The sequence below is a fragment of the Papio anubis genome, chromosome 11 (genome assembly GCF_008728515.1).
Source record: "Papio anubis isolate 15944 chromosome 11, Panubis1.0, whole genome shotgun sequence".
Lineage (NCBI taxonomy): Eukaryota > Metazoa > Chordata > Mammalia > Primates > Cercopithecidae > Papio > Papio anubis.
In genome coordinates, this window is record NC_044986.1 from 5,230,965 (window position 1) to 5,244,781 (window position 13,817).

Below are 13,817 nucleotides of genomic sequence, written 5' to 3' on the forward strand. Positions count from 1 at the left end.
ACTTCTGGCCTTAAGTGATCCACCCACCTTGGCCTCCCAAAATGTTGAGATTACAAGCGTGAGCCACTGCACCTGGCCTAGTACCTTCTAATTCTAATTAGGCTGCATCCATGAGGGTGGAAGAACTGTCCCTGGAAACAAGCAGTAATTAGGATGAGAAAAGTTGTATTTTATGGGGTTATGCAGTGGTGAGCTTTGTTTGATTGTTTAATGGGGAGAACATGGAAACTCATGCCCCTAAAACGTTTATGTAATAGTATCCCTGCATTGAATTTTTCTACGTCAGACTTGGCCCATACAATTTAGAGTTGCTGTCCTATGCTTTTATGTTGCTTTCCCAGTTTCTCTGTTTCCATCAGCAGCTGGTATCTTTGTAGTTGCCCTAGAGCACAGGGCTCAGTCTTTTCAATCTTGTGGTCTCTTTATACTCTTAAGAATTACTGAGGCCGGGCGCGGTGGCTCAAGCCTGTAATCCCAGCACTTTGGGAGGCCGAGGCGGGCGGATCACGAGGTCAGGAGATTGAGACCATCCTGGCTAACATGGTGAAACCCCGTCTCTACTAAAAATACAAAAAACTAGCCGGGCGTGGTGGCGGGCGCCTGTAGTCCCAGCTACTCGGAGGCTGAGGCAGGAGAATGGCCTGAACCTGGGAGGCGGAGCTTGCAGTGAGCCGAGATCACGCCACTGCACTCCAGCCTGGGTGACAGCGCGAGACTCCGTCTCAAAAAAAAAAAAAAAAAAAAAGAATTACTGAGAACCACCAGGAAGTTTTGTGAATGTGGATGGGTTATATCTAGCTATATTTATATATTTTAAGTTGAGGCTAAGGAATTTTAAAATATTCATTTGTTGATTCATTTTAAGATAGTGATACACCTGTTTCATGCTAACACCAATAACTTATCTTTATGGAGAAAAATCTGCATTATCCAAAACAACAACAACAAAATGAAAACAGCACTTTATTTCACATTTTTGCAAATCTCTGTAATACCTGGTTGAAACGGAGACAGTGGGAGTCTCCTCACTGCTTCTGTATTTGCAGAACCGCACCCCACACTCTTGGGAGCATGAGAATGAGAAGGGCAAGTAACACTGAGGGCCATTAGAGACATGGTTTTGACCTCATGGACTCCCCTGAAAGGAATAGGAAGCCCTTAGGGGTCCCCTCCACACAGTGAGAACGCTTGCTCCTGATCAAGGAAGCCAAGCTCCAAGGGTTGCTGGGGGGCTGGAGGAGATGAGATGGGGCTGTAGGGAGGTTGTCACCAAAACCATGGTTGGGCTCCATTTACTTCACCCCAGGTGGCCCACTGAGCCCACATGGCCATCAGTGCAACTGAAGCAGACCCCGATAGAATCCTGTGTATAATTATTTTAGGATTCACCCATCTTGGCATGCACAAGGCATTTTAATTGAAGAATGTTTTCTAATAACAAAACATTGTAAACCTAAATATGTGGCAGTAGTAAAGATTAAGTACATTATGGTTTCCCAAAGCCCAGTGCTCTGCAGCCATCAGAGTGAAAGCGAGAATGTGCTCTGTGGAGATAGCCTCAGGATATTTAAAAGCAGAGAACACAAAGTATAGAACTGTGTTGTGTATGTTATGATCTTTTTTCTGTGCTTTTGAAAAAGAGAATACACGTATAGCTGGAAAAGACACACCAAACACACCAAACCATATAATTGGTTGTGTTTGGTAAGATGTATGCACTGAAGAGGAAGGTTTCAATTTTTTTTTGAGACAGGCTGGAGTGCAGTGGCGCCATTTCAGCTCACTGCAGCCTCGACCGCCCGGGCTCAAGTGATCGTCCCACCTCAACTGTCCCAGTAGCTAGAACTACAGGCGCGCCACCATGCCTGGCTAATTTTTTTTAGAGATTGGTTCCCTCCAGGTGCCCCAGGCTGATTCTGAACTCCCGGGCTCAAGGGATCCTCCTGCTTCAGCTTCCCAAAGTGCGGTGATTACCGGCGTGAGCCACCGTGTCCCGCCTGTTTGCAATTTTTAACAGTTTTAAATCTCCTGGCAATGAGTAACGTTATAGTGTCCCAGGTGTTTGGTCCTTTAAGAAAAGGATGGCAGGACGGGTTATCTCGGTGGGAGCGTGTTCCACCTCTGCCCTCCGCCAGCCGCCCTCGCCCGGGCTGCACCCAGGTATTTTCCTCCAGATGAATGAATGGCCCGCCCGCGGACACGCCAGCCCCGCCCCAGGAGCCCCGTTTCCGCCCCCCCTCCCCGCCCACTCCCTGGCGCCCTTCCTATTGGTTCCATGCCGCGCTCTCCCGTTCAATCGCAGCGCTTAGCGCCAGAATTTGAATCTCCGTTTTCGTTTGAATTGGGCGGGCGCGCCGGTTTGGAGGAAGGAAGTGGCGGGCGGACGCGGCGGGCGGGCGGGAGGACTCGGCGGGAGCCCCTAGAGCCGGGCGCCCGGGGACGTAACCTGTAGGGCCACCGGGTCCCCGTCAGGGGCGGCGGCGGGAGCAGCGGGGACTGCAGGCCGGGGCGGAGCGAGCGCGGCCCGGCGGGCTGCGGCCGGGTGTGTGCGGCGCGTGGCGGGCGCAGCTTACCAGGTGAAGGTGAGTGCGGCGCCGGCTCCTCCTGCGGCGGACTTTGGGTGCAACTTGACAAGTGGTGGTTTGACAAGTGGCCTTGGGGGCCGAATCGTCCCAGGTGAGCTGCGGCCTGGACGCCTGGGAGGTGTCCGGGGTCGAGGGCTGAGCCGCGGGGAACCCCGAGCTCCGCGGGGACGGGCAGGGGACGGACGCGCGGCCTGGGCCCGACCGCTCCTGGGCTCTGGCGAGGGCGTCTGGGTGGAAGCTCCCGGGAGGCGCAGGCGCTGGCGACAGCACTCCGGCCGCGGGTCTTTGGGGCGCCAGGGGCTGCGGTCGGATTGTGCTGGGGTCCCCGCTGGCTAGCTGCGGTGTGCGCCTGTGTGGCCGGGGATAGGTGGATTGGGCACGCGGCTCTTCTTAGCTCCTTTGCTATCAGAGTAACCCGCACCTCTTTTGCAGTGGAAGAGTTGTAAATTTGCTTCTGCAAACGTTTTGGTACCTGGCCTTCCCCTACGGATTATACTCAACTTCTTGTTTAGAAAATGGGGCCCACGAGACGCCTGGTTACTATCAAAAGGAGCGGGGTCGACGGTCCCCACTTTCCCCTGAGCCTCAGTACCTGCTTGTTTGGAAGGTGAGCCCCGCGGGCGCGCGCGGACATTTTAGCTGAGAAAGAGGAAAATATCTTAGTCACAGTACACGGTCCAGAAACGCGCTCTAGGATTGGGTCCTGCTGTCACTTTTCCTTGGTGCTTCTCCCATTCGTTACTAAGTTGACATAGTTGTGTTTTGTTTGTTTTGCCAAATATAAGTTTGATGCTAGTGTTTGTATGTTTAAGTGGTTTTAAAAATCAAGCCAATTTTAAAAATCGATTTTCTAATCTTGCGATAAAGATGTAGATGATCTTCATACCTCACTGGCTTCAGGCAGGCGTCTGAAGACACTGTGCGCCCCCGGGTCCCTCCACAGTGGACATCACTGGCCACTGGGGACCCTGAGAGAATGGAGGAAGGAAGCCATACACTTGCCTCTTGGCTCTTTGCAGCAATAGGAAAATGGGACAGAAAGTCTTCCTGCTTGGAATTTGAGAACTTTTCCTCTTATGTTGCTGTCCCGTTTGGTGGTGGTAATAACACTGTCCCTGTATAACAGGCAAAATGCTAACAATGCCCCTATCAGCCTCTGACTTGTGTCCCACTAGAGGTCTGAGACGGGGTCACTTCCTGTGTGGTCTGGGCCCTGAATCCCATCCCGGCCTCACCCCATCCTCCCAATCCCATCCCTACCTTGTTCCTCCCGCCTAAGGCATTCCAAGCCCTTGTTCACCTTGGTTACTTCTTACACACTTGAAGTTTATGATGGGAAAATTCTCCCCTTCCCCAAACTTGTGTGATTTCCATCATTCAGGCATCAGGTGAAATGTCACCTCCGAGGAAGCCTTGCATGAAAACTTGTGTTTCCCATCCCACAGCTTCATGGGTGAGTTGTGGGTTTGTCTCCCACTAGGCTGAGCTCCCCAAAGGCAAGGACTGTCTTGTTACTTACTACCCAGCGGGTGTGATCAATACCTAGCATTCTGGCAAGGGTCAGTAGAAACACCGGCTGGAGCCACCGATTTGCAATCGCTTGAGAGCAGTGGTTCTCACAGGAGGGTCATCTTACCTTCCAGGAGTCATTTGAATTTCCATGTCACAATACAGGAGGGGGACATGCGCTGTCATCGCGAAGGAGAGGTCAGGGTGGACAACCTACCAGGCTCAGGGCAGCCCCCACAATACAGGTGCCAAAGCTCAGAAACACCCATCCACCCATAGTCGCCCTCCTGCCAAACAAATGCTCAGTTGTAGGGGATAGTCTCTCCTTTGCTCAGATGTCCTGTTACCTTAAAGTCAAATTATTTTATTTGGGGTTAAGGTAGCTTTTCACTTTCCATACATACCTTTCTCTTAAAAAGGAAAAATACAAACATTTCATCTTAAGTGGCAGTCCTTTTGCTTTTCATACAGTAGTCCTTGAATATATTTTCATGCAAGGTTTTATAACTTAGAAACTAATTCCTAAGTGTTTGGTCACATGACCTGGGTAGGATGAGAGGTTCTTAGACGCCAAAGGTTCAGATGGAGAACAGACAGGCCATTCCATAATTTGTTCAAATTTTTAAGATCACGGGCTAGAACAGGCACACTGAAGACTCCAGCAACCTACTAATGAACTGTTCTGATTATTAGTTTGTGTAGGTTTAGGAACTGTCTCTTCCGCTACTTTGCTGTGGTGTTAGCTTTCTGTGGAAAAACAAGTTGAATTTAGATTTTTTTTGTTGCGCGCAAGTTAGTGTTTTTATTTAGAGACTTTTGAATCTGTCCGTAAATTCAGTGTAGTTTTAAAACAACAATGAAAAGCTCACCCATAATGAGCATCTACTATGTGCTAGGCAAATTAGTGACATGTACAACCATTTAATTGTTTGAACATCACATGATGTAGCCATTTAATTGTCTGAACATCACATGATGTAATCTCTTTATTGTATATGAAGAAACTGATGCACAAAAGTGCTAGCATAAAATAAGCACATTTGGGGATGATTAAACCTCTAAACATATTTAATATTACAAACAAACGTTTTTGAGAAAGCACAGAGTATTGAAAAATAGTCATTTTCCAAAATTGATGTAAGTACTCCTTTATTTGTGTCTTTTAAGTATAGCTTTTTATATAAAAGGTAATTCAATTTGTATTCTAGTGTTTTCCCTTATTTTCATGTACTCTCTGTTTTAAAGATCTAATAGTTACATGATTAATACTTCCAAAAGTTCTTTGCAAAATGCAAGATCGTTTACATTGCCCATTTTGTTACTCCTTTATGTCAATTATGTTTACAGATCAAACATTCTAGTCAAATTGTGTTTTATTTTGGGAAACTGAGGTAATGTTTTAAAAAGTTACAACAACCAAAAAAACCTTCTTCTTTTGCATGAAGGGGTATTGAATGTGATATCCGTATCCAGCTTCCTGTTGTGTCAAAACAACACTGCAAAATTGAAATCATTGAGCAGGAGGTGAGTGGTTTTTTGGAAATCTACTTTTAAAGCTTTTAGTTCACTTTCAATCTGTTCATTAGTTACATATTTTCCCCTTCTTTTCACTTGCAGGCAATATTACATAATTTCAGTTCCACAAATCCAACACAAGTAAATGGGTCTGTTATTGATGAGCCTGTACAGCTAAAACATGGAGATGTAATAACTATTATTGATCGATCTTTCAGGTAGGTAAAAGCTGATTGGTCTAACAGTAAATGTCATCTTCTGATTAACTGTAAACTAGTGTCGTAGTCAACTGTCATTCTTCTTTAATGTTCATGGATGTCAAAGTATTTCAGGTTTTCATTCTCAACACTAATCTTAATTTAAGAGGATATGGATCTAGGAAGATGACTAATTGGGACAAAATGTGATGGAATTCAAGGATTTGGGTGCAAATAATTATGCAGAGGAAGGTTGACCTTGTCCTAAAGGAGTTTGTTATTTTCTTCCGAGTGTTGTGAAACTGCATGAGATTTTTCTATTCTTTTTTATTTTAAAGCAAAATGCACTCAGAGGAAAAGGTACAAAACAAGATGGACAGGTCAATTTATCATGCGAACACCCTTTTGATCACTACCTATTATAATAGGACTGATTTGTGCTCTCCCAAAATTTATATTTTGAATTCTTAACCCCTCGTACCTTAGGCTGTATTTGGAAAGAGGGCATTTAAAAAGGCAATGAAGGCTTTTTGAGGCCATTAGTATGGGCCCTAATCTGATGATTGGTGTCATTATGAGAGGAGATTAGGGAACACATGCACAGAGGAAAGCCCACGAGAAGAAGCAGCAAGAAGGCAGCCATCTGCAAGTCAAGGAGAGAGGCACAGAGAAGTCCAATTCAGCTGACACCTTGCTCTCGGACTTCTGGCCTCCAGCACTGAGAAGGGCATGTCTGTTGTTCAAGGCATTCAGTCTGTGGGACTTTATTATGGTGGCCCTAGCAGACTAATATACCACCAGCTTATATAGAACATTTCCAGAAGCATTTTAAAATGCTGTTTTCTAATCACGACTTCCTTCCCTCAGCAAGTAGACCATCATTTTGGCTTTCAGGATATCAAATGTCTCAAATTTCACTGCCTAAGCATGGATCTCTGAACACACTACAGTTTTGTCTGTTCTTACGAAAGTCCTTAACAGTGATATAAGAATGTATACATTTGTGCCTGGCTTGTGCTTTTATGTGTGTGAGATTCATAGCATGTTGGGCATCTCTGTAGTTTGTTCCTTCTCATGGCATAAGTATTTCACTGAAAAAAATATGTTTAATATATACAATAATATACATAACTATACAGAGTTCGTTTATTCTTGATGGACATTTGACTAATGTCCAGTCTTTGAAATGTGTCAGGGTTTGCTTTATGAGCAGATACGGTTAATTATTTCACTAATCTGCCTTGTGTAATTGAAAACTGTATTCTACAGTGTCTCAGATATTTCATTTATATACGTGTGTGTATATATATACACACACACACAGAGATACACACACTCCCGTTAGATTCAAATCTTCTATATTCTGATAAATTTTTCCCTACTATTATTCTAAGAGATATGTTCAAATCACCTACTGGGGATTGATTGATTTGTTTTTATCTCTTGTCAGTTTTTGCTTTGTATATTTTGAGGCTGTACTATGGTGTACAAACTTACAATTATGTCTTCTTGGTGCATGGAACTCTTTGTCATTTAGAGATGTCCTCTATTTTTAGCAATGCTTTCTTTTCTGCTTAATGTTTCCTTTGGATGATGAATATGGCTAAACTAATTTCCTTTTGGTTAGTGCTTGTGTAGTGTAACTTTTCCCACCCCCTTAATTTTAACTTTTCATAATTATTATGGTTTATTTTAAGTTGTCTCTTGGAACCTGTTGTCAGATGAACTCTCGTGTTTAACTGGAATATCTTCTTGCTGGATTGATCCTTATGTAAAATGTCCTTTTTCTCTATGAATAATTTTTGTCTGAGGTGATTTTGTGTCATGTTAGTACAGCACTCCAGTTCCCCTCTGCTTGCTGTTTGCATGGTATATCTTTTCTCATGCTTTTATTTTAAAGGATTGTGTCTTTGAATCAAAATTGTGTCTCTTGTAGACAACACATTATTTGGGTCATTTAAAAATCCATTTTGCTAAGTGGATCTCTGTCTCTGTTATTGTCTTCATTTGTATTAGATAAGTTATTTTTTTAATGCACCACTTAAATTCTCTGGTCATTTATTTTACTGTGCTTCTTGGAAGTTTGCCTTCATTTTTAAAGAGTATTTTTATTTAATACAGACTTCTATGTAGGAAGTTTTGTTTGTTTGTTTGTTTGTTTGTTTTTGAGACAGAGTCTTTCTCTGTCACCCAGGCTGGAGTGCAGTGGTGTGATCTTGGCTCACTGCAACCTCCACCTTCCAGGTTCAAGTGATTCTTGTGCCTCAGCCTCCCAAGTAGCTGGGATTACAGGCGCGCACCACAACGCCCAGCTAATTTTCGTAATTTTTAATAGAGATGGCGTTTCACCATGATGGCCAGGCTGGTCTCGAACTCTTGACCTCAAGTGATCCACTCTCTTCAGCCTCCCAAAGTGCTGAGATTACAGGCATGAGCCACCACGCCCCACCTATAGGTAGGAAACTTTTGATGTGTATTGGAGAGCTGAACTATTTTTCCAAAACAAGATATTATCCAAATTGAGATAAATTCAGATGATTAAAGACCTCTAACAAAGATTAGAAAGTGAATCTTAGAAAGGGAGACTTGATTCCGAACTCTGTACCATGGAAACAATTTCAGATGTCTGACTGCTTCAGATCTTACTTAGGTTGCCTATAAATTCAAATCAGGTCATTTCACTGAGGCCAAAAAGTTTTCATTATGCAAAATAAAGGATTGCTTCTATGACTTGATCACTGAAGCTTGCCAGGATAATTATGTATCTTGCTAAATGTGATCTTCCTAAGATGTACCTGTCTTGTTCAGATACAGACTGAGTATGTGGGAAACTGAAGTGATCATAGTGTTCTAAGATATAGCTTTGTAGTTACCCTGTAGTGTAAGCGTAGCTTTTTATTTACCCTAAAGTATGTGACTTCACAACGTGAGAAAGACTCAGTTACCTACAGGCTTCCTGGCTGGCCTTCCAAGCCATCAGATGATTTCCATGGACTTAAACTAGAAGAAACTTTGCTCTCATGTGCATTAGCTTCTGTCATAGAAGGTGCTTGGGAATATTGTCAAATCATACCTGGGCTAGTCGTCAGTGATCAGAGGTTAATCTGGGTCCCCAACCTCTGACAGTGGTGTTTCAAAACAAACTTGATGCAACTAATCCTAGTTTTTAGTGTAAGAGCACTTTTCTAACTCTAAATTTATTTCTTTATATAAGGTGATATCTTGAACCAAACGCAAAAGTTTGTTCTTTGATCCTTGGACATTAAGTGGATATGGAGACTTCCTCCCCAGGGTATAAATTTTTAATCAAGATCTGTGTCTGTCATTCTATGCACTGCAGGTATGAAAATGAAAGTTTTCAGAATGGAAGGAAGTCAACTGAATTTCCAAGAAAAATACGTGAACAGGTGATGGGAAATAGCCAAGTTTGGGCTCTGATTCTTTTTGATGATATGAAATCATTTCTGTATGCTTTGATGATTTCTTACTTGAAATCAGTTACAAAGAGGGTGGTTACTGGTTCTAGTAGGAAAATGTAACTAAAGTATTAAAACAAGTTGAACTTAGACATATTAAAATAATCTAAAACAATATTTCCTCTTTGTTGTTCAAAATCAGGGTACTAAGTTGGTTTTACACTTTTGGCCAAAAAGTCTACTAGAGTATGTTATGAACCTTTTGCAAGCCCATGATTAGGATAACCCCAACACATAGAGGTAGCATTTGGGAATTGCATTATCTGGTGGCTCATTTTGTCTCCCAGTCATTGTACTCATCCATCTTTATGTGTCTGAAATAATCACATTATGAAAATCGTGAGTGCCAAAGATGCTTCTCTATTTTGATAGACGATCCATGAAACAAGAAGAGGGATCCTGTGCTTTGTCATGTGAAAGAATCCTATAGTTTGAGTATATCAGTGTGGAACAGGTATTCAAATTGTACAGCTTATGAAAACATAATTGTCAGCACATGCTTGGAAATTTAGATAGTTTGAGTATATCAGTGTGGAAGAGGCATTTTAGTTGTACAGCTTATTAAAACACAATTGTTGGCATGTGTTTCGAAATTTAGTGGGATTTAGGCTTAGGATAAGCCCTGAGAGTTCATATTTTTTCTACTTTGTAGAGTACTCCTAAAGCTAGTTTCAGATGAGCTCCTTGGAATATCTTGGCTTAGGAGAGTTATCTTAGGTGCACCTGAAATTAGCAATAGGTACTCTTGAATTTCAACATTTCTGCCTTTTTTTTTTTTTGAGATGGAGTCTCACTCTGTCACCCAGGCTAGAGCGCAGTGGTGTGATCTTGCAACCTCTGCCTCCCGGGTTCAAGCGATTCTCCTGCCTCAGCCTCCCGAGTAGCTGGGACTACAGGTGCACACCACCGCACCTGGCTAGTTTTTGTATTTTTAGTGGAGACGGGGTTTCACCATATTTGCCAGGCTGGTCTCGAACTCCTGACCTCGTGATCCACCCACCTGGGCCTCCCAAAGTGTTGGGATTACAGTCTTGAGCCACCATGTCCAGCCCATTTCTGCCATTTAAAGTACTGCTTCTTCCCTAGAGGAACAGCCTTAATGTTGAGCCTTTTGGTCATCAGTTTCTGTGCTGGAAGCCAGTTTCTGAGGCTTCCCACGCTGCAGCTGCCAGGCAACTTGCTAGTCTATGGGAGTAAATAAACCAAAAAGCCAGTTGAACTATGGGTTAGGTATGTGCCCCTCAACAGTCTAGGAACTGTTTGTTCTGTTAGTGGTCTGTGGTACAGTAAGTACTGAAATGGAGTATGTAGGAAAGATGACAGCAATTCGACAGCAATTTTTTGGCTATTGAATATAATCATCCAACAAAAGTGAGATTATATACTTTACATATTCATAATTTTATTAATAGTTCATTTATATCGTTTAGTCATAAGATTCTTGTTCCATTTCAGATTGGAAATAAAAAAAAATCCCTCACATAGTTTTAGAAGCAAGGTGTTATGTATCAGGAAACTTGAAATTGATTAAGGAAGTTAGATTCCTTGCCTTTGGTAATATTTTTTAGATATTTTCTTAATAATCCAGATGATAAGCTTTTCTTCCTTTGGGACATCAGACTTTTATAAAAGTTTTATATATGTGTTATTCTTTAGTTCTTCCACCCTTCCAGAAACAATTCCATATGAAGGAAAGTTAGGGCGCTGTCTCTGGGGAGCCAGGTAGGGGCGCTGCACCTGCTCCCAGGCTGTGAGGTTGCAGAACCTGTGAATGTACCATGTGTGCCTGTGCCATGAATTTACTTAGGGTGAATCCAGGCTCTCAGATCCACCCTAAGTATCCACCATCCAAGAGGGCCCACATGCCAAGTGGAGCCTCAGTTCATCCACAGGTCCTATGGTCCATTTCTGAGAAAACTGATGAAGCCGTCAGTAGTTCTGAGCTCATGGGGGGTTACAGATCTTCAGTGTAGGTGATGTTTAATATTGACTTTGGTTCTTCCGCAATAGGATGTTGGGAAATAACTTTAAAGGAAGTTATAACAACGCACCAAGGTTTGATTTTAGTAATTTTAAGCCTCGAGTTTGTTTCCTATTAATCACTCACTATTTTTTAGCGAGTCAGCTAAGAAGTACTTTTATCCTGACCACTGGATCCCAATTGACTTGAGCTCATTTCTCAGTCTTTAAAAGTCATAGGAGTGGTTTGGTAAAGAAAACAATTTTTTGTTGTTTTTATTGTTATTTTTTTTTGAGACGGAATCTCGCCCTGTTGCCCAGGCTAGAGTGCAGTGGTGCAATCTCTGCTCACTGCAACCTCCGCCTCCTGGGTTCCAGCACTTCTCCTGCCTCGGCCACCTGAGTAGCTGGGACTACAGGCACCCGTCACCACATCCAGCTAATTTTTTGTATTTTTAGTAAAGATGAGGTTTCACCATATTGGCCAGGCTGTTCTCAGACTCCTGACCTCAAGTGATCCACCCACCTTGGCCTCCCAAAGTGCTGGGATTACAGGCATGAATCATTGCGCCCAGCCAGAAAACAATCAATAATATTTTCACTGTTGTGACTGTCAGTATTTAGAAAGGCCTGCAAATAACTGCTCTTATTTTCCCAACTTACAGGAGCCAGCACGTCGTGTCTCAAGATCTAGCTTCTCTCCTGACCCTGGTGAGTAGTGGTTTGGTTTTGTTCCAGAATCCTGGAAGATCAGGTCTTTGCGAAGCATATTGGCAAAGAAGGGGCAGCAAGAATGCAAGTGCTAAATGTCTAGCCTGTCAGAAGTGGAGGAGGTGTCATTTAATATGTCAACAACAGACAGATGCCTAACTGTTTGCCCTTGGCGGCTGATGGTGTGCTGTGCTTAAGAGAGACTCTAGATATGAGAAAATTGCCTGTTCAGCTGTCAACTCAGTTCTCAATAGTTAGATAGCATGTGATATTTCATACTGGTTATTGGAGCTAATGTGATTTATTTATTTGAATCATAATTCTAGTATCATAAGACTTGCAAGTTTTAGGCATTAAATAATTTATAGGCCAAGTAAAAGCTAGCTTTAAGACAACCTGAAACAATTAAAATATTGAATTCCACAAATGTTAATCATTGAGAAAATGTTGAACTTCTGTTTCTTATTTCATAATTCATTGCCAAGATGAGAAAGCTCAAGATTCCAAGGCCTATTCAAAAATCACTGAAGGAAAAGTTTCAGGAAGTCCTCAGGTACATAACAAGAATGTCAAAGAAGACACCACAGATGACTCAAAAGACAGTGTTGCTCAGGGAACACCTAATGTTCGTTCCTCAGAACATGCTGGATATAATGTCAGAAATGCAGCTGATCCCATTTCCGGGGATTTTAAAGAAATTTCCAGGGTAAAATTAGTGAGCCATTACGGCGAATTGAAGTCTGTTCCCACTACGCAATGTCTTGACAATAGCAAAAAAAATGAATCTCCCTTTAGGAAGCTTTATGAGTCAATGAAGAAAGAGTTGGATGTAAAATCACAAAAAGAAAATGTTCTACAGTGTTGTAGAAAATCCGGATTACAAACTGATTACACAACAGAAAAAGAAAGTGCTGGTGGTTTACAGGGGGAGACCCAACTATTGGTCTCATGTAAGTCAAGACCGAAATCTGGTGGAAGCGACCACGCTATGGCAGAGCCTCCTTCACCTGAACGAGAGCTTGACCAGAGCAAGGGGAAGAGAAGAGACGTGGAGTCTGTTCAGAGTCCCAGCAAGGCTGTGGGCGCCAGCTTTCCTCTCTGTGAACCAGCTAAAATGAAGACCCCTGTACAATATTCACAGCAACAAAATTCTCCACAAAAACATAAGAACAAAGACCTGTATACTGCTGGGGGAAGAGAATCTGTGCATCTGGGTAAAAGGGAAGGCTTCAAGGCTGGTGATAAAACTCTTACGCCCAGGAAGCTTTCAGCTAGAAACCAAACACCAGCTAAAGTTGAAGACACAGCTGACTCTGCCGCTAAGCCAGAAAATCTCTCTTCCAAAACCAGAGGAAGTATTCCTACAGATGTGGAAGTTCCGCCTACAGAAACTGAAATTCACAATGAGCCATTTTTAACTCTGTGGCTCACTCAGGTTGAAAGGAAGATCCAAAAGGATTCCCTCAACAAGCCTGAGAAATCGGACACTACCGCTGGACAGATGTGCTCTGGGTTACCTGGTCTTAGTTCAGTTGATATCAGCAACTTTGGTGATACCATTAGTAAGTTTAATTGTAAATTTGTTTTTTCTAAAAGATGAACAACTTCTATGTAGCTATGAGATCTTCCTTCATTCAGTAGTGATTAGCTTTGTGGAAGAGAATGTAAGCGCGTAAGGCACAGGGAGAAGACAGACACGCACACTGCTTTCGCTGACAGATGAATGCTGAAGGCCTAGGTAATTATAACAAGAAATGACAGAGGAGATGGAGGTTGTCAGGGAAGCATGAAGCAGGGGTTATTGAAGGAGATAGGGTGGCCCCAAAAATATTTGATTCTCCTCCATCTATCACAAAATAGAAAAG

The 13,817-nt window shown here is 42.9% G+C and overlaps 1 protein-coding gene across 1 annotated transcript in view; it reads left to right on the plus strand.

Moving 5' to 3' along the window:
* The first annotated feature begins 2,381 nt into the window (after nucleotides 1-2,381).
* MKI67 (marker of proliferation Ki-67) overlaps nucleotides 2,382-13,817 on the plus strand; it is a 29,764-nt gene continuing 18,328 nt past the window's right edge. The window contains 7 exon segments of the mRNA XM_003904414.5: nucleotides 2,382-2,676; nucleotides 3,018-3,192; nucleotides 5,540-5,618; nucleotides 5,712-5,827; nucleotides 9,147-9,213; nucleotides 11,907-11,952; nucleotides 12,438-13,514. Of these exon segments, the coding sequence (XP_003904463.2) occupies nucleotides 3,101-3,192; nucleotides 5,540-5,618; nucleotides 5,712-5,827; nucleotides 9,147-9,213; nucleotides 11,907-11,952; nucleotides 12,438-13,514 (1,477 nt within the window). The 5' untranslated portion in view covers nucleotides 2,382-2,676; nucleotides 3,018-3,100.